The 21,541-nt window shown below is 40.4% G+C and overlaps 1 protein-coding gene across 1 annotated transcript in view; it reads right to left on the bottom strand.

Moving 5' to 3' along the window:
• Nucleotides 1-21,541, bottom strand: part of LOC149205840 (kihadalactone A synthase LFS-like) — a gene marked incomplete at its 5' end in the record, with an annotated part of 258,780 nt that overhangs the window by 176,536 nt on the left and 60,703 nt on the right. Inside the window, one exon of the mRNA XM_089397521.1 lies at nucleotides 1,507-1,563. Within this exon, the coding sequence (XP_089253647.1) occupies nucleotides 1,507-1,563 (57 nt within the window). The remainder of the gene's footprint in view (nucleotides 1-1,506; nucleotides 1,564-21,541) is intronic.

Genomic DNA, 21,541 nt, shown 5'->3' with positions numbered 1-21,541 from the left:
GTTTGTATGGGATCCGAGCATTGGGTCTCAGTTGCATTGGGCCACCAGATTGGTCCATAGGTTTAGATTGCTTGAGGGCAAGCAATCTTGGGGTGGGAGGATTTGTGATGTTCCTTTTTCTAGTGGCATGGTTATGGTGGACTTCCAGGGTTGGAGGCAGACAGGTCACAGGTGCAGGTTCACCTCATTAGCGGGCCCAACGGCTTTTGGAGGTGTTTTATGGGGTCTAGAGGAGTTCACTTGCCATCCTCCATCATCAAGATTGATTCCACATAGTTCACTCCTCGTTCCATTGCATTCTGATAATTCTCGTAAAATGGAGTAATTATTGTGCATAACTCATCTAATTACGCTTAAGGTGGCTTTCTGAGAGGAATACTTGATGGAACACCTTAGTGTAATAGCTCGTTGGAACTGGAACAAGAAGATCTACAGGATGGGATGGTTCGCAGGGATTTTCAGTGGCCTGAGGAGGCGTGATGGCGAATTTACCATTTTCCCACATTAAAAATAATATTTTAATTGAAACAAAAGAGGGAAATGAGCTCAATGATTAAAATAATCATAAAATACGAGATTCTAGAGGAGTCCATCAGATTTATAAAAAGGAGGAGGAGACCATTGGAAGGACATCTTGGATTTGATATTCTTCTTGTATGATAGGTTTGAGAACCTGGTTCTCTACTTCATGTGTACCCCCCGGATGGAAACCCTCGGGTGATTCAGTGAGATTGGGCGGATACCCATCTCCCCTTAGTGAATTAGTCCAGAATTCACATGAGAGCTTAGCAATGGTAGTTCATTTCAGTTTTGGTAGATGACCAGTGCAGCATTGGAGCAAATTCTTGAGGCTAGTTCTATCCTAGCTATAGCAGTTGTTTCAGCATGTAAAACCCCCAATTTATATATATTATAAATAAAGCTGAAATTATTTCTGCTCATTATGTTGTTATTTTGTTGTTCTATGTTGTTGAATTTCACATGGCAATGTTCTGTTAATGAATGGAAATTTTATATGGAGCATTTGTTGAGTTAAATTTCTAGAAGTTGAAAACATTTCAGTTTTGGATATTACATTGTGACCTTGGGTTTACAATCGTGGTGATAAATGTTGCAAAGTGTTCATATGTACCCCTGCATACATGAGGGGTAACACGTCCTAGACTAAATTATTCATCATGCCAACATCATTAAAGGCTCCTTGTTAGAAAAACAAACATGTTTGATGATCAAACTTAAAGACAAACAACATTAAGAAATTGCAAGTATGTTTTCTGTGGTTGAGATTTTTTGCAAGTATTATAACTTTTCAACAACAGTGAATAACAATGCATGCATTTAAGAAATCTTGATAGCTACTATTCATAATTACTTCCTCATATTAAAGAAATTATCTTGAAAACTACTATTATAAATTCCTTACCTATTAAAATGCATTCACACATGGAAACTAGAAACTTATATGAGATAATTTAACAACGCAATCTATGAACCAAACACCCATACCTGAAAATGCCATTAGTCCATCGTTCAAGCATGTCCCCAATGTTGACAATGAATGCACTGGATGTAAGCAAAATGACAGTCAAAACCATTATCCTTCACAACTATGTTTCTCTCATGCATGAAAATATGCTACAAGAACTGACTAGAAAAACAATTGTCACAAGAAAAATATACATTGAATGCTTCAAAATCAAGAATTTGGATCTCACTCATTAAAATATTAGTCATGATACTAACAATACAGATTTATCAATAATTATGCTAAGGTATGTGCAAATTCAACCAAAAATGCTACAAGCAAGTCTTTATTAGAATTGTATTATCATAGCAAAAATGATATGTTGATTTTTTTCATCTTGGCAAACCATGTCCATACATATCTAAGAAAGATGTATATATGATGATTCTTGGAAGATTACAAAGAGCCTCAAAGAAGACAAGAAAGGTCAAACAAAAAAAGTCAACATAAAGTAGGCTTAGGCATAATTAGAAATGGTGAAGGGTGTTGATTTTCTAAAGATAAATTGATTTTCTAATCTGATAATTACTTTCCAATGATTTCTTAACCAATTTATCTTATGTCACATATCATTAAGCAATATACATAGAAAATCTCAACATAAATTCAATAATGATAGTAGGATCATAAAGAGATATCCAAAAACCCTAACTACGGAAAAACCCAACAATCTTTTCGTAGGACAAATTGTTCAATTCAACAAAAATGCAATCTGAGATGTATAGGACAACCTGGAAACTACTAGGTCTAGAACAACCCTTCTTCCATGAACAACAGACCCTAAACCACCTTTGTTGGCCTCGTCAAATGTCTGGGACACTTTGGATCTTTTCTTTAAGCTTCTGAGACCTCTCGACGTCCCTTTGCCCAGCCTGTGATCCTGCGGCAACTCGTCCTTCTGTATGACAGACTGAGATTTCAACCCTCTTCTAGGGTTGACCTTCTATACTCAGAACATAACATAACTCTTCTTTTGACTCGTCTTCTTTGATGATCTACGGCTCACTTGGGCTTGTCCTTCTTCTCAAGAGATGATTTGAATTGGTGTCTAAAAGACGAGGTCAAGTGCCAATATATAGTGATCTTATGGTGCTCAAGAGGCACGTCACTTTGGCTGCGCCAACCTGACTTTTGGAGGCAATTTTAATTTCAAAAACTCAAACATAAATTTTCTTTTAATTTCCTTTAAGGGCTGACTTGAGTAGTTGGAGAATATCAACCACAACTACCCAAAAATCAACACTCCCTCTTAGCTAGGGAGGTATTCACCTTGACTTCTTCAAATGTCCAATTTGTTGAAAAATTCTCCTTCCCAAGAAAAGATTGAATGAGCTTGTTATGTTCATGTATCCATCCACTTCATGTGGAAAGCATCCTACATCAACATCATGCAAAGGATCTAGTCATCTCTTAGTCAAATCCCCTTTGAAAATGGATCTAGTCATCCACTAGCCAAAACTCTTTGGCAATATGGTCAAGATTAGAACCTTCTAATGGGGGTCAACAAGACTAGTCCTGGGTCACCAGCTCAACAACTCGTCACTTGGAGCAAGGTCAAATACCTTTGACCCAAAAAATGGTGAAACCCTAGGCCAATTACCATTCCTGTATGCCAATTGAATGGTAAAACATTTGCCTGATGCTAAAGGAACTCACTCTACCCACTAGCCAAGTGCCTCTTGGCAATATGGTCAAAACCTTCTAACTAGGGGGCCAATCCGGGCCTAATGCTCTCTGGGCCATTCTCCCTAGCCACATTACATGGCCCGTGGTCAATACATTTGTGTTAAAATTGGCAACTAGGGCCAAACTCCATGTGGGTCTTGTTATTCATGGCAACTAATATTTTTCTTGGATTCCTCTCGTCGAGGGGTGTAAGATTGATCTAAATATCATCCGATTCTGACATGTATTCATGGAGATAAGAATTTATTTGTGCTATGGGACAATTCGTCAAGGTCGGCCAGCAACCAAATTGCCCCCACTTGTGCTCAACGTTTTGGTATAAATAGAGGTGGCCTTCAAGTCATTTGAACCATCATCTCTTGTGATCTCTCTCCACTTGTCTTTGGGTTTTGCCGGTAGGAGAGATCAAAAGGGATATGCTACTCTAAAGGGTTTACCCTAGCCCTAAACGTTGTTTGAAGAGATCCATACAGTCATGAAGGCTAACGTAGTCAGGGAGGAAGGTTTCATAACGCAGTCCAAGGAGAAGCCTTAACGCTGGTATGGTAGAAGCCTAATGTTGTCATGGAGGACAGCCCTTATGGTGGAGTCTAAGAAAGGTTCTACGTTGTCCTAAATGTGACCTTCCTACACGGCAAGATGAAGCCTAAATGATGCCCTAATGCTGCCCTAACTAATTGTTCTAGGCCGCAGTTTAAAGAGGGTTTTTTTTATGTGCCCTGACTGTTGAAATTTCTAAGTCTATCTGTTAGAAATTTAATCTGTATTCTTCTGGTTTATTACTTCTACTTGTTAAATTCGAACAAGTTATTTAAAACATATAAATAACGAAATAAACATAATATAGTCTTATTTCTTCTACTTGTTAAATTTGAACAAGTTATTTAAAACATATAAATAACGAAATAAACACAATACAGTCTCAACATCTACAGATCATCAACTGAGAGGAAACAAACACACAAGTGACACCGTTATTTTTTGACAAATGTCCCCAGAAAAATCCAATGCAGGAAAATTGTTGCAGCTATTCTGAGGGTTTATTATTATGCAATATTTCCTCGAGTACAATTGGGTGCCAAACTGGTTGACCCGACAAAGAAAAATAACTGGCAGCAATACCTCTCTATTCAAAAACAGGTATTCAAAAAACATGTCATGCGAAACCCTCTACAGCGACTTTGAAGCTCTGTGTTGGCCCTTTTGGCCTCTGCGTCAACCCTCTGAGGCACTGCACAGCGTTTGGGACCCTCTGCGTCACTCCAGCTTCTCTCTGCATGGATGACGCAGTCCCTCTAGCCACTGTGCTGTCTGTGCTAGGCTCTGCGTGGATGACGCAGTCCCTCTAGCCGCTTGCACGTAACCCTCACGCAGTCCATCCAGCCCTCGACATCTCCAAAATCTGCTATCCTGTGTTGAACCCTCCACCATCGAGCTCTTCTTTCCATGCTCCTGCCTGCGTGCAATCTCCAACTCTCTGCGTGCAGTCTCCCTTCCCTAAGCAGCTCCTCGTTCACAGCCGCAGCTCCTCATGCTTTCCTTCGGCCATCCGACCTACGTAACATAAACAAAGCATTTGATCTTCATTCGATTTTTGACATATGCGTATGGTGTTGGAGTCTTACGACAGGTTAAGTTTCTCATACGTTTGGTTTCATATGTATATATTCATGCGTTAGGCTTCATAACTTTTATTTAGTTTAGTGTTTTGATTTAATTAAAATCATAAATTCTTAAGTTTTCATTTTCATTTAGCTTAGATTTCATTTCTTTTAAAATTTAGATTTTTATTTGTATATAGTTCTTTATTTTAGAATTAGACTTTTTTTTTTGTTCAGATTTGTTTCATTTAAAAATATAAAGAGTTGTAAAAAGGTGCTTTTAAGTTTCTTTGATTAGCTGTTAGATTTATTTTATTTTTATTTTTTTAATTTTGATAATATCAAAAAAAAAAAATCATAAATTTTTTTATAGAAAGTCCCAAAAAATTATAAGAGTTTTAATCATTAGTTTTGTTTTAGAGTTTTGTATAGTTACATTTACATTTAGTTTTTTTTTTTTTTTTTTTAGAATCAAAAAATCATAAAAAAATATAAAAATATAAAAAACAAAAAATCATCAATGTTTGAAAAAATAAAAAGATTTTTGATTTGTTCTTTTTTCAGCTTAACTTTTAAATTTTTTTAAATTTTATTTAGTTTAGGACTTTAATTTTTATTTTTATTTTTTTAATAATTTTTAGTTTTAAATTTCATTTTAATTGTATATATTTATTTATTTAGTTTAGTTTAGTGTCAATAATTTTAGGTTTCATTTTAATTTTTGCTTAGTTTACTTTTGTTTTATTTAAAAAATATAAAGAAAATATAAAAATTAAAAAATATTTTGAAAAAAGCTTAATAAAAAAATTGAAAATTCATTTTTTGTGGTCTATTTTTCTATAGCTAAATGCACTTAAATGTTCATCTGAAGTCAGCTATGTGAAAGTGGTAACTGGTCAGCGTTTAAATTTTATGATCATTTAAAGCATTTAATTTTTCTTGAAGTTTAATTGCTGGAATATTGTTAAACCATTGAGCATTTATCAATCATCTCGCATTTGGTAAAAGTTAATTTTTGTTTGAGTTATTTGATGGTAAACGATTGTTAATGAGTTCATATTTATGCAGCATCTGATAAATAATCATTTAATCATTCATTTCATAAGGCACTGGTCCATTAAATTAATAAAATCAATTAAGTGCTTGTTGCCCCTCGTGTCTCCCAAACTGAACTGGTCCCCAGTTGGTCATCATTATCCCATAGGGTCTACCCCTCTTAGCCGCGGGAGACAGGCTTAAACGAAGAGATCAGGGATCAGGGTGACAGCCCCTGGTCTGAGCATTGTCGTGACAATCTATGCAACAACATTTTTTGGCGCCGTTGTCGGGGATAGAGTTTTTTTGTCCCTGGCGTTTCAACGACATTCATCTTCTCATTTCACATCATTCTTTTATCTTTCTCATCTCTCATTTGAGCTAGCAGATTCAACATTTTTTTTGGTATCAGTTGGATATTTTCATCGCCTTATCTTTCATCATATCAGCAACTACTCTTCAATTCGTTTCTTGTTTGGGTGGCGACTGCATTTCTTTTCATTTATTTTTCCCAGACAATAAGCCTCTTTCATATTAGCTTGTTTGTTGCTTTTTGGATCCTAGAATTAGATTCATTGTTCAAGTGGCAACTCCACTTATTTCATTTTCTTGAGCAGAGATCTCTTTCTATCATCCATTTGGTCCCTCGTTATCCATCATGGATTATTCGTTTAAATCATGTCATTTTGCTGATGATCTCCATGATATTCCGGAAGTGGCCATTTCTAAATTACCTTTGTTCTCAAGTGGTGATTCAGTCGCTGTTAAAAGACATCTAGGCTTGTTTACTCGTATAATGATCACATATTGTAGACCCCCTCAGTATAATCATGAAGATGTCAAAATGTGTCTTTTTGTCCTTTCTTTAGAGGGTGATGCTTTGAATTGGTTTAATAATTGTCCTGAAGATTCTTTCACTTCTTTACAAGACATTGTCAATGCTTTTAAAGATAGATATGGTAATCCAGATAGCTCACCTTGTGCCCCTAAAATTGTGCAACAGAATGAAAGTAATCTTATGAAAGGTTCAGCTGTCGGTGAAAGATTCCAAGACAATTCTTCATATCAGAATGTGCCATTCACCTGTACCATTGCAGATCAAATCCATGATAGTGGAAAAGAAGGGACAAATGACAACGAAAATGAAGATCAAAAGCAAATTATACAAGAACTAATGCTACTGGTAAAAAATATGGAGATTAATCAAACTAATTACACCAATGATGTGAGAACTTTATGCACCCACCTGGAAAAACGTAATAGGGAGATGGAGATCATGCAAAATCAGCATGCTAAGGAAATTGAGGCCATGAAGACTAATCATGACACATAAATTAGTTTTATGCAAAGCAAGTTATCAGGCTTAGAGGAAAATATGATGACCATGAAAGTTAATCACGATAGGGAAATTAATTCTATCCAAAACAAGTTATTAACTATGGATGAAGAAATGACTATCATGACGTTCGATTATAATAATCAGTTGGCTGCCATGCAAGCAAATCATAAGGAAGAGATAAACTCTATGCAGTGTTGCTTGATGACCATAAAGGAAAAGAATGATAAAGTAATAAAAGATATGGAAGAAAACCATGCCACAGAAATTGGTGCTATGAAGGTTGAACACTTTAGTCAGATAGATGCCATTAAAATACAGGTTTAGAAAATTCAACAATGGTCAAAGGATGAAATAAACCAGGGAACATCAATAAATCAAGAGCCTCCTTATCTGTTGCAACAAGCTCCATCTTGTTATGAGGTCCTTTGTTCCATTGAAAAGTGGATAATTGAAGGTGACCTGGATAAAAGAAAAATTAATAATCAGATTCATCCGCCAGTCATAGAAGATCAAGTTATAACTCATGGTACCTGTGAGATTGATCCATCATCCTTTACAGGGCAGATGCAGAACGAAAAAAGACATGTCACGCATATCTTACATACTTCACCTGAGAGCTTTGAAGCAGAAAGTTCCACGTCATCAGTGATACATCCTGCCAGGAAGAAAAAGCGCAAAAGAAAGAGAACGAGAAGAGGATTTGACGCATCAGACGGCCGCGAGCAGCTTGATTTTCGGATAGGAAAAAGTCCTACCATATGCAGAATTGGACATGGTACATCCGACAAGTAGCCGACAGATTTGCCTGAAAGCAGGCAAATGCTCAATATACACTATATTGAACACATCTGATGCCATGGGGCATCCTCTGTATTTCTAACCTTACTCCTTGTTTTTTCAGCGTTTTCATTTCTGTTTTAGGATTAGATTTGCTTTCCTAGATAGTTAATAAATGAAGAGCTTATATATTTCATGTGCTTAATGTTATGTGATGATTTTTTGGACGGACACTACTTATATTTTGTTGTGTGTTGCATGGATGCAGATTCTGGATTCTCACATTCCTACAGTGCAGCAACGTGTCCCCAAGTAGAGCCAGATGTTGACCACTACGTGTCTACTACCCTTAGTAGTACACCCCTTTTTCTTCGCAAAAGGATAGCGCTTGATTGACGTGTCCGTGCCATTTGACAGTCATCGTCGACCTTATCATATTATGTTGTAAACCCAGTCTGCATGTGTGAATTGTGAATAATCTTAGCAGAGCTGAGTCATGTATGAAAATTGCCTAGGTGGACCTAATTTTCTAGTGATAATCTACGTTCCGGAAGGTTTTTTTTGTCTCACCGATCCATGATCGGCAGAGTTTTCCTTCAGGCTAACCCCAAAGCCAGAATGAATTTTGTCATTAGAATCTTAGGGGAATTCTAGTGTGTTGATCTGCTAGATTATAGTTGGTCGCAGAACTGGGTGATCTATGAGGATCTATGTCAAATGGGTTTTCCCCCTTGAGATGTAAAATTGTAAAAGTCATGATGTAAAATCTCTTGAGGGTTAGAAAATGTTTTAATCCCCTCATAAGTCCAAAGTCCTAGGTCTTAGGTGATTTTTCCAAAGGCTAAGTTCGAGGATCCAAAAATAAAAATTAAAAAAATTAAAAAATCAAATAATAGATAAAAATAATAATAAAGTTAAAATAATAATTAAAAAATTAAAAAATAACTAAAAAAATGAAAAATTAAAATAAATAAATTAAAAAATAAATAAACAAATAAATAAAATTAAAATTAAAAAAAATAATAATAAAATAATAATAAGTCAAATTTTTGAGTAAATAAATGCAGAATTTTAATTTTTTAATATATTAAAATGCATTTAAAAATTCGACGGATGAGATTAAAAGAAATCTTGATCCTCATCGACGGTCGAGATCATTTTGACATGGATCACTCGAATTAGCCGTTGGGAATTTTTCCTTTAAATGGGGTGCTAGGGGTCATTTGAGATCAGATTAGATCTGAGAGTCTGGTGCTAAAGAAAGCTCTCTTGTAGTCATTTTTTTTTGTGCAATAAAGAAAGACTTTGGGGTTAAAAATCTTGCTGGTGTTACTCTTCTGAAAGCGTTGTAAGATGATTTATTTTTTTGCATAATTTTATTTTCAGCTATTGATTTTAGCTTGATGAAGATTGATTCAGGCACAGGTACCTTGTCTGATCTCTAAGATTTGAATGATAGTTTAGATTCTGAAATATAATGGCGGGTATCTCCATTTGATCTGGATTTCACTATCATTTTTTCCCTATATATTAATGGTTGATTTTAAGTTGTGCAGGAAATTTTAGTTTTGAGTTTACCGGGCGTTAGGGGAAGTTTTCGGCTGAACCAGCCAACTCCCGGATTGCGTTTTCTAAAAGAGCCCAACTAGTTTTAATTCCGAGCTTATCATCTGAAATTTTTTATGAATGCATGCAGGGTTTTCTGAAGTATCTCACATTAAAATTAAATTCTATTACTGTGATTATTGACAAATCTGGCTGCTTAAGAGTCGAAAAGCTATAAATGTTGTAATTATTTAACTAATTTAGGGTTTCAATTTTGTTTTCTGCACATATTATTTCTGGGTTTTCTGTTTTTGCCATTGCAAGCTGCAGGTACAGGCTTTGAGAATTTTTCAGGGTTTTCATTAGACAAGTCTAAAGCAGCTGATCTCTAAATTAAGTTTTCTGAAGAGGTTCAAGGTTTTCCAAGCCATTTCTTTGTTGTTGCCTGGGGTTTCATTTTACAGAAAAAATTTAAATTTTTTTTTAAGCAGGTTGTGGGATTGCTGCCTCACCTCCACGCAGCTTTTTTCCCACTAGCAGCCCCTTCTGCCCTCATTCACCATTGCACCATCTCCACGTTGCTTTCAACTATCCAAATCCTCACATGCTGCCATATCCATGCAGTATTCACGCTGACCATTGCTCCAGCTCCCTACGTCCTCCATTCATCCGTCGATTTCCCTCACTTCCCAAGCCGCCATCACTGCCAAATCCACGTCATCTCCATATCCTGTCAACTGCATCTGCAAAGAAAACCCGCATCTCTTCTGTCGAGTTGCTTTTCCCGCAACTATCCAAAACTGCGCAACTTTCTTCACTCTCAACGCCTGCAAAACACGTGAGCTCCTCTTTAAACCCCACACAATCACTTTTTGCTCCATTCTGGCTTGCACGTAACCCTCACACAGTCCATCCACCCCTCGACATCTCCAAAATCTGCTATCCTGTGTCAAACCCTCCACCATCGAGCTCTTCTTTCCATGCTCCTGCCTGCATGCAATCTCCAGCTCTCTACGTGCAGTTTCCCTTCCCTACGCAGCTCCTCGTTCATAGCCACAGCTCCTCACGCTTTCCTTCGGCCATCCGACCTGCGTAACATAAACAAAGCATTCGATCTTCATTCGATTTTTGACATATGTGTATGGTGTTGGAGTCTTACGACAAGTTAAGTTTCTCATACGTTTGGTTTCATATGTATATATTCATGCGTTAGGCTTCATAACTTTTATTTAGTTTAGTGTTTTGATTTAATTAAAATCATAAATTCTTAAGTTTTCTTTTTCATTTAGCTTAGATTTCATTTCTTTTAAAATTTAGATTTTTATTTGTATATAGTTCTTTAGTTTAGAATTAGACTTTTTTTTTTTTTTTTTTTGTCAGATTTGTTTCAGTTAAAAATATGAAGAGTTGTAAAAAGGTCCTTTTAAGTTTCTTTGATTCGCTGTTAGATTTTTTTTTTTTTTTTAATTTTGATAATATAACAAAAAAAAAAAAAAAAAATCATAAATTTTTTTTATATAAAGTCCCAAAAAATTATAAGAGTTTTAATCACTAGTTTTGTTTTAGAGTTTTGTACAGTTACGTTTACATTTAGTTTTGTTTAGTTTTTTTTGTTTTTTTTGTTTTTTGTTTTTTTTTTTTTTTTAATGAATCAAAAAATATAAAAATCATAAAAATCATAAATGTTTGAAAAAATAAAAAGATTTTTGATTTGTTCTTTTTTCAGCTTAACTTTTAAATTTTTTAAGTTTTATTTAGTTTAGGACTAATTTTTATTTCTATTTTTTTTAATAATTTTTAGTTTTAAATTTTATTTTAATTGTATATATTTATTTATTTAGTTCAGTTTAGTGTCAATAATTTTAGATTTCATTTTAATTTCTGCTTAGTTTACTTTTGTTTTATTTAAAAAATATAAAGAAAATATAGAAATTAAAAAATATTTTGAAAAAAGCTTAATAAAAAAATGAAAATTCATTTTTCGTGGTCTATTTTTCTATAGCTAAATACACTTAAATGTTCATCTGAAGTCAGCTATGTGAAAGTGGTAACTGGTCAGCGTTTAAATTTTATGATCATTTAAAGCATTTAATTTTTCTTGAAGTTTAATTGTTGGAATATCATTAAGCCATTGAGCATTTATCGATCATCTCGCATTTGGGAAAAGTTAATTTTTGTTTGAATTATTTGATGGTAAACGATTGTTAATGAGTTCATATTTCTGCAGCATCTGATAAATAATCGTTTAATCATTCATTTCATAAGGCACTGGTCCATTAAATTAATAAAATCAATTAAGTGCTTGTTGCCCCTCGTGTCTCCCAAACCGAACTGGTCCCCAGTTGGTCATCATTATCCCATAGGGTCTACCCCCCTTAGTCGCGGGAGACAGCCTTAAACGGAGAGATCGGAGATCAAGGTGACAGCCCCCGGTCTGAGCGTTGTTGTGACAATCTATGCGACAACATTCCTAATTAGCCATGGCTGATTGGAATATTTTGCTCAATTTTGCCTTCTATAGTTATTTATAAAAAAAAAGGTGAGGAAAAGGGGACATAACTCACTTTTCGAATAAATTCACTCTCTAATAGCACAACGTTGTAACTTAAGAGGGGAGCCAAGGGGGCCAAAGGACCACGTAAAGAAGGGGGCCCACGTAGACATTTGGAGGGACTATGCAAATGGAGAGGAACACGTGGCAAGAGAGAGGCTACATTGGAGGAGGTGGGCCTTAGTGTTTGAGAGAGGCCAACGCTATAAAGGAAAGAGGAGCCTCCTCATTTTGGCATTCGATTATGTTGCATATGAGCTAGTCACTTCGACTTAGAGCACGCTCGCTGTTTAGCCTGTCTGCAACACTTTTTAGTGCATCGAGTGTCTCCGTTCAGAGATCTCACCCTTAGCCCTGGGGGACTTCGAGTGCTTGCTCGGGCAAGGTAGTTTTCAGCAGTCTTTTGCAGGAGGATTGATCTTTGGAGTTGAGGAGGAACTGAGCATTTTGATGACTGCGCAGTCTTGAGAGAGGAGGACGCAGTCTCTTTTGGTAGGAGTTCCAGATTGGGTTTATGTGGAGGATTTGAGCTGGGAGATTGAGCAAGGGATTAGCCCCTGCATATTAGAGGATTTTGGCAGAGTTTTGGAGGGTTCTATTCAGTGGCAGCGCAGAGCCTTGAGGGATTGCGTAGATCCTCAAGGGGGTGGTTTTTCGGGGGTCAGCTATTTTAGAAAAGTTTTCTGGGCTTTTCTAGGTTTATTGAGCAGAGGCTGCTTCCAGAGTTTCAGCATTTTCTGAGGAGGGGAACAGCCCCAAATATTCACTTGATTCCAGCAGTAGCAACAGCACAACAGTTCTCCGGCAGCTTGGACGCAGTTCAGAGAGAGGCCATTTCCTTACCATTCTGAGTGTATTACTTCACTTGCCTTTTGCAAGTAGAGGTGCTATTTTTCTGAACACCTCCAGTACTCTTTCCATTACTTAGTATAATAAAATGGCTTAGCATTTCTCTTTGCATTTCTTGAGTATCTGCTTATATTCCATGTATATATATTATTGTATGTTGCACTACTGTTATTCTTTGGTTGGGGTTTGCTTGTGTTTGAGGGATATCCATGAAAAGGGATATTACAGTAGTATTAGAGCATAGATCTAGCTCAGCCTGTGGAGCTAGTAGTCTATGACACCGAGGGAGAAGCCCTACATCTGTCACAGAGGTAGGAAATACAGAGATATTGAGCGTAGGTTGGAGAACACCTACAGAGAGGGAGACTGTGTTCGGGTAGTCGACACAGAACGGGAGGAGCTTGTGGTGAACGCAGAACAAGAGGAGCCTATGGTGGATGCAAAGCAGGAGGATCCGATGGCAGATGAGGACGGGAAGAGATTTGCGGACATGCTCCTCAAATCAGTGTAGGATCTGTCAAGGCAGATCGAGGTGATGGGGCAGAGATTCACGGCAGTGGAGGCTAGACAGCGTGAGAACCCACGGGTTTTCCAGGTTGATGAGGGATCGGGTACATCCCACCATTTTCCAGAGCAGGGTGCCACTCAGCGTGATACCCCTTAGCAGATGGCCTCACATGCCCCTACATGCTCTACCATGCCCACTTTCCTAGGAGCAGACACGGGGGCTGGAGCCCAGCAGGAGGCAGAGCTCAGTCATATGGGAGATTATTTTGCAGAGTACTAGGCCTATGGGCAGGAGTTCAGGGATGCTTTCTCATTCAGAGACTTTGTTCAGCTCCAGCGGGATACTAGACCCCGCGACCATCACAGAGGATACCGGCATTATCATGATGGAGACACCCACCGCACAGCTAGTAGATTCCACTTGCTTACGTTTGATGGTTCATCAAATAGTTCGGCAAAGTCTTGGGTGGTGAAGCTGGACATCTATTTCCAGCTTAACCAAATGTCTGAGACAGAGGCCATCAAGGTGGCGACATTACATTTGGATGGTGAGGCCCAGGACTGGTGGTTCCATGGGTTGGTTACACTCGAACACTCCATAGTGACAACATATGGCGAGTTCACCAAGAGATTGATGGAGAGGTTTGACCGGAGGGATCCGGAACAACACTTTGTTGAGTTGACGAGGCTCAAACAGACCGGGAGCCCAGAGACCTACAATGCAGACTTCTTGAGGGTTTCAGTGATGGTGCCAAATCGATCTGCAGCACGAAGGATCTACATGTTTATTGAGGGGTTAGTAGAGCCACTTCGGGGTCTAGTCAGGTCCACTAGACCAGCCACACTCCAGGATGCTATTAGCAGGACCCAGGACTTACAGGATGCCTTACCCAGGACCCGGACACCTTACCACCAGAGATAGGCTTTCCAGCCTAAGGGGAAGGACGTGAGGATTCCGCCTCCAAAGGGGAACCCAGGACGAGCACAGATTGATGATGATGCCAGGAGGAAGCTGAAGGAGAAGCAGTTGTGCTTTACCTGTCAAGAGCCGTGGGCACCGGGACATAGATGTGTTGCTGGCAAAGCACATTTTATTGAGGCCTTCTCCAAGAGCAGCGGAGAAGATGATGAGGAGGATGATGTGGAGGCAGGAGATAGTCATGTCGCGCAGGATATTTTACCACCACCACCACCACCAGCAGGTGGTGCAGCTTTTGCACCTACCGGAGGGACTCTTGCAGCATTGCAAAGAGTTCCCAAGTATTTGATGCTACGCGTACGGGGGGCAGTACGTGGCCAGCGAGTATCAGTTTTGGTTGACAGTGAGGAACCCACAACTTCATCGATGCACAGATGGTTGAGCGGAGAGGTATACAGACAGAGAGCTTCGATGGATTTTTAGTTTTGGTCCCAGGAGATCAGACCATGGTGTGTGCTCGTTATGTCCCAGAGTTATCAGCGACAATGGGCACCTACACACTAACTAACCATTTTTTTGTGGTCAATATTCCGGACACCAACATGGTACTGGGTGTTCAGTGGCTTATCACTCTAGGGAAGGTCACGACAAATTGGAAGGCCCTAGAGATGGAGTGGGATGATGAGAAGACAAGGAGGCATGAGAAGATAGGGGAACAACACACATATCCGCCTCAGACTGTTTCGGCTCATCGGATGGAGGCAGTCTTCTGGAAGGGAGACGTAGAGTGGGCAGTGGAGCTGCGTGCATCAGAGGTAGGGACTACAACGCAGACGGTCCACCCAGAGATACAGTCCATCCTTGACCAGTATGCCACAGTGTTTGGGGAGATTCCGCCTGGACAGCCACTGGACTGGGGATTTGAGCACACCATTGAGCTTGAGCAGGGCATACAGCTAGTGATTACTACCCCCTATAGGCATCCCAAGGTCTATTGGGATGAGATTGAGCGGGCCATTCAGGAGTTGCTAGCTCTTGGGCACATTCGGCCGAGCACGAGTCCTTTTGCCTCTTCCGTGGTGTTGGTGAAGAAGGACGGTACATTGAGGATGTGCATTGACTACAGGGCCCTGAACAAGAAGACCCTGAAAAATAGGTAACCCCATACCCAGGATTGATGAGTTGATGGATGAGTTGAGAGCAGCATGGTTCTTCTCAAAGATTGATTTGAGATCTGGGTACCATCAAATTCGCGTGAGGGAGCAGGACATTCCCAAGACCGCCTTCAGGTGTCACTATGGGCACTTTGAGTTTTCGGTGATGCCCTTTGGGCTAACCAACGCCCCAGCTACATTCCAGTCCTGCATGAATCACATCTTCCGTAGTCACTTAAGGAAGTTTGTGTTGGTGTTCTTTGATGATATCCTCATTTACAGCAGGACTTGGGAGGAGCATCTCCAGCACATTGAGACCTTGTTGCGCATCTTGGAGGAGCAGCAATTCTATGCCAAGCTCTCGAAGTGTGAGTTTGGGTTGACGGAGATGTTGTACTTGGGACACATCATAGGGGTGGATGGAGTGAGAATCCACGAGGAGGAGATCAAGGCCATTAGAGATTGGCCAGAGCCGAGGAACATGACAGAACTTCGAGGATTCATTGGCATTCGTACTTACTACCGGAAGTTCGTCAAGAGTTTCTCACAGCTTGCTGCACCACTGACAGATCTGTCGAGGAAGGGGGCATTCAGTTGGTCAGATACAGCGCAGCGAGCCTTTGATAGGCTCAAGGAGGTTATGAGCAGCTGCCCGTGCTTGCATTGGGGATTTTACGCAGCCATTTGTTTTGGAGTGTGATGCGTCGGGAGAGGGGATCGACGTAGTGTTGATGCAGGGAGGTCACCCTATAGCCTTTGAGCGCCGAAAGCTCCTTCCGCACGAGAGGTTGTATTCCATATACAACAAGGAGATGTTGGCCATTATGCATGCATTGGCCAAGTTCCAGCAGTATTTAGTGGGTAACAGGTTCAGGGTGAGGACTGATCACAACAGCCTCAGGTTCTTTTTGGAGCAGAAACAACTACAGGAGAGGCAGCAGAAGTGGATCAGTAAGATCCAAGCGTATGACTTTGACATTGAGTATGTCAAGGGTAAGAACAATGTGGTAGCAGATGCCCTTTCACGTAGACCAGCCATGTTGTCTCTTATGAGCTTGGACACAGACTGGAGGGCTTGACTCTTAGTAGAGTACTCCAAGGAGAGATTTGCATGTGAGGTTCTGGATGGGCAGGTGGCAGGTGACAGGTACAGGGTGGTTGATGAGATCATCTACTACAGGGACCGGATCTTCTTGACTGAGGGATCTCAGCTCAAGAAGAAGAAACTTCAGGGATCACATGATTCACCATTGGCCGGCCATCAGGGGTTTACCAAAACCTACAGGGCCATCAGAGAGAGGTTCTCATGGAAGGGCCTCAAGGAGGACGTACTCCAGCATGTCCGGGAGTGCGATATTTGCCAGAGGAACAAGTGGGAGATGAGCCATCCCGCAAGATTATTTCAGCCTCTTCCCATTCCGGAGGGGAAATGGGAGTGTATTTCGATGGACTTCATCACAGGGTTGCCCATGGTATAGGGCAAGGATTGCATCTTTGTCGTCATTGATCGACTGACAAAGTACGCACATTTTTTCGCCATATCCACACACTACACAGCAGCGCAGGTGGCCAAGCTGTTCTTCAGAGAGGTCTTCAGGCTACATGGTCTTCCTAATACCATCACCAGTGACAGGGACAGTCGTTTCATGGGCGGGTTTTGGCAAGAGCTTTTCCAGTTGGTGGGGACGGAGTTGACACCGAGTACCAGTTATCACCCACAGATGGACAGGAAGACAGAGATAGTTAACAAGTGACTGGAGGGCTACTTGCATAACTATGTCAGTGGGCAGCAGCGAGCATGGCTGAAGTGGCTGCATCTGGGGGAGTACTGCTACAACACTACACATCACATGTCCGTTGGTATGTCACCATTCTATGCTTTGTATGGATATCATCCTTTATCTCTTGCTGACCTGATGTTTGGTGCTAGCAAGGCTCCGAGAGCCAAGATTTGGATCCAAGAGAGTCAGGATATTCTCCGAGCTCTCAAGGATAATATGGCTACAATGCAGAACCAACAGAAGCTGTATGCTGACAGGGGTCGGGTGGAGAGACAGTTTGAGGTAGGGGACTTGGTCTACCTACGATTACAGCCATACCGACAGTCGTCACTAAAGCAGAAGGGGGCTGAGAAGCTCAAGCCCCGCTTTTATGGGCCATACAGGGTGATACGCAGGATTGGACAAGTTGCGTATGAGTTGGAGCTACCCCAAGGCAGCAAGATTCATAACGTCTTTCATGTATCATGCCTGAAGAAGGCATTGGGGCAGCATGTGACAGTGACAGATGAGCTACCACCCACGGATGATGAGGGGCATTTGGTATTGCAGCCAAAGGCTATTATTGATACCAGGGAGAGGCAGCTGCGGAGCAGGACGGTCCGGGAATTCTTGGTGAGGTGGAAGAATTTACCGGATGAGGATGCCACTTGGGAGAGTGAGAAAATTTTGTAGCATCCATCACTTCAGTTGCTTGAGGACAAGCAACATTTTGCCGGGGGAGACTGTAATATTCCTAATTAGCCATGGCTAATTAGAATATTCGATTTTTCTCAATTTTTCCATCTATAATTATTTATAAATAAAAAGGTGAGGAAAAGGGGACATAACTCACTTTTCGAATAAAGTCACTCCCTAGTAGCACAACGTTGTAACTTAAGAGGGGAGCCAAGGGGGCCAAAGGACCACGTAGAGAAGGGGGCCCACGTAGACACTTGGAGGGACTGCGCAGATGGAGAGGAACACGTGGGAAAAGAGAGGCTACGTTGGAGGAGGTGGGCCTTAGGGTTCGAGAGAGGCCAACGCTATAAAGGAAAAAGGAGCCTCCTCATTTTGGCATTCGATTATGCTGCATATGAGCTAGTCACTTCGACTTAGAGCACGCTGGTTGTTTAGCCTATCTGCAGCACTGTTTAGTGCATCAAGTGTCTCCGTTCGGAGATCTCACCCTTAGCCCCGGGGGACTTCGAGTGCCTGCTCAGGCAAGGTAGTTTTCAACAGTCTTTTGCAAGAGGATTGATCTTTGGAGTTGAGGAGGAACTGAGCATTTTGATGACTGCGCAGTCTTGAGAGAGGAGGACGTAGTCTCTTTTGGTAGGAGTTCCAGATTGGGTTTATGTGGAGGATTTGAGCTGGGAGATTGAGCAAGGGATCAACCCTTGCATATTGGAGGATTTTGGCAGAGTTTCAAGTAGTGTTTTGGAGGGTTCTATTCAGCGGCAGCACAGAGCCTTGGGGGATTGCGTAGATCCTCAAGGGGGTGGTTTTTCGGGGGTCAGCTATTTTAGAAAAGCTTTCTGGGTTTATTGAGCAAAGGTTGATTCAAAAGTTTCAGTGTTTTCTGAGGAGGGAATAGCCCCAAATCTTCACTTGATTCCAGCAGTAGCAGCAGCACAGCAGTTCTCCGGTAGCTTGGACGTAGTTCAGAGAGAGGCCATTTCCTTACCATTCTGAGTGTATTTCTTCACTTGCCTTGTGCAAGTCGAGGTGCTATCTTTCTGATCACCTCTTGTACTCTTTCTATTACTTAGTATAATAAAATGGCTTGGCATTTCTCTCTGCATTTCTTGAGTATCTGCTTATATTCCATGTATATATATTATTGTATGTTGCACTACTGTTATTCTCTGGTTGGGGTTTGCTTGTGTTTGAGGGATATCCCTCAAAAGGGATATTACACTTGCTTGTTGTTGGGCTAGGCCACAAGCCATAACCATCAACATAGATTTTGTTAAGGGTTGCACAAGGATAAGGACTGAATTTTGATGTGACTGCTTGTATTGACAGCATGCTTAGATGCAGCATGGTGTTAGAGACAGCATGTTTAGATGCAGCAGTTGGGTGCAGCATGGTGTTAGACATAGTAGTGAAGTGCAACAAAGTGCAGTATAATGATAACTGCAGCTTGATGGATGCAGCACAGTAATGATTGGGTGCAGCTCGGTGATGGGAGAAGCACAATGATAAAAGAAGCTCAGTGATTGGGTGTAGCACAATGATGGATGCAGCATGATGATGAGGTGCAGCACAGTGATGGGTGCAGCATGGTGATGGAATCACCTTGGAGGATCAGTTGAAGCAAGTTTTCCTTCACCTGAGTTTAGATCAGCTACCTCAGGTGTCATCTTCTTAGAGAAGATCTCTACTCTTATTATGACAAGTCAAAATGTTGACTTCTGATGTATATGTACTATCTCTCTCTCTGCTAAACTATTGAAGAACATAAGAAGAATTGATCAAGGGTTTCCCTACATTGGGGTTTGTCCTTGGCTGGTGCCACATCTTGTGTCCTCTTGTCTTGGCTTGTTTTCTGCGATTTATGTTTATCTTGTATCTGCATTTAACTATCATGCTAAATGTGATTGCTAATCTGGAATTGATATTGAGCTAATATGGAAAATTGAAGTAAATTTGCTCTCAGCACAGAACATACCTAAAATTAACATGATATTAGCGCTGAGGCGAAGACAAAGCCCAAGCAAGAGTGAAAGAGCAATCACCAAAGACAGTTGGAAAAGACTAAAAGGCTCAATGGGCTCCTCATCCCTCTTCAAATTCACCAAGGGTGAAGTCGAAGCAAGGAAGATTATCAGAGTGGCGCAGCAGAAGCATCTACTGGCCTTCCTAAAGGTAACTTCAATAGGAAGTCTGGATCTAAAGGTGAAAGGAAAGGCAGATGCCTTGCTTGCAATGAGTTCGACCATTAGGCGAAGGAGTGTCCAAATGGAAGGAACACATCACTTAATGATAATAACAATCATTCTAGTGGCATCTTCAATGATTGAAGGAATGACAAGTACAATGGCAAAGGAAAAGGGAATGCAGGTCATCAAGGGAATGGCCGACTCTTCAGAGAAAGCAAGGAACTCCAGGTATGAAGAATTAAATGTTGTTTCTGATAAGCTAAAGAAGTATTATCTTATATTGGCCCTCTCCACTACTTCTCCTCCAGACTCTTTGGGAATCTGGCTTATTGATTGTATTGCTTCAAGGCACTTCATTGGATAGAAGAAAGCTCTCTCTAATTTGATAGAAAAGGAGACAATCGTGGAGATTATACGTGGAGTCAATACCACCTATCCCAAAAAGGGTGTAGGGAATGTTACCCTCAAATGAATGAGGGTAACATGATTCATTTACAAGAAGTTCTTTATGCACCTGATCCCAAGAAGAACCTGGTGTCCATTTCAACAATGAAAGTCAAAGGTTTCAAGGTGGCATTCATCGATGGAAAGGTAAGTGTTTTTAAATGGAATTTTCAAAGATGTTTTTATTCTTGGGTTCAGGGTTGGCAATTTGTATCAAGTTGCAGGAAGTCCATTGAGGACCATGTCAGTTGACACATTTCTTCTATAGCACCGAAGGTCTGCTTATTATGGGGCCCTACTCGATGTGAGTCAGATGGTGACAGGGATGCTTGAATTCAAGAAGAGCATAGAGGTACATGTCCAAGATGTGGGGTATATTTGGTTGCTCGCCGACCTTGACGAATTGTCTTATAACACAAATAAATTCATAACTCCATGAATACTTATCGGAATCAGATGATCTTTAGATCAATCCTACACCTCTCAATGAGAGGGATCCAAGAAAAATATTAGCTGCCATAAATAAGACGACCCACATGGAGTTTGGCCCTAGTTGCCAATTTTAACACTCCCTCTCAACTAGGGAGAACTCCATCCGCTAATCCATATGTCCAACTGTACTATCTCTGCCATCAGTGCCCTGCATTGCTCTGCTCTGCTTTGCTGAGCTATGTTCTGCTCCGCTCTACTGAACCATGAAGAAGAAGAATTGATTGAGAATGTCTCATACCATTCTCTACTTGACACGAAGTCAGTTTTATTGATCCCAGATCAATATCACAGGAGAGTGTCTCAAACCACTCATACTAATCCCAGATCAGTTACTACATTGATCCCAGATCAATGGAGGTCCTTGTAGCATAGGGAGTACGGTAGATACAACGATGCGTCCATCGATAGGACTATTATGGTCCCTAACCCCATTTCCCTGCTCATTGGCCAAATGAGAGGTACTTCCCATGAGTCC

The sequence above is a fragment of the Pinus tabuliformis genome, chromosome 1_2, assembly GCF_031772625.1.
Source record: "Pinus tabuliformis cultivar Carrire ecotype Pingquan chromosome 1_2, CPIR1, whole genome shotgun sequence".
Classification (NCBI taxonomy): Eukaryota; Viridiplantae; Streptophyta; class Pinopsida; order Pinales; family Pinaceae; genus Pinus; species Pinus tabuliformis.
This window is presented reverse-complemented; position numbering and strand designations above follow the sequence as displayed.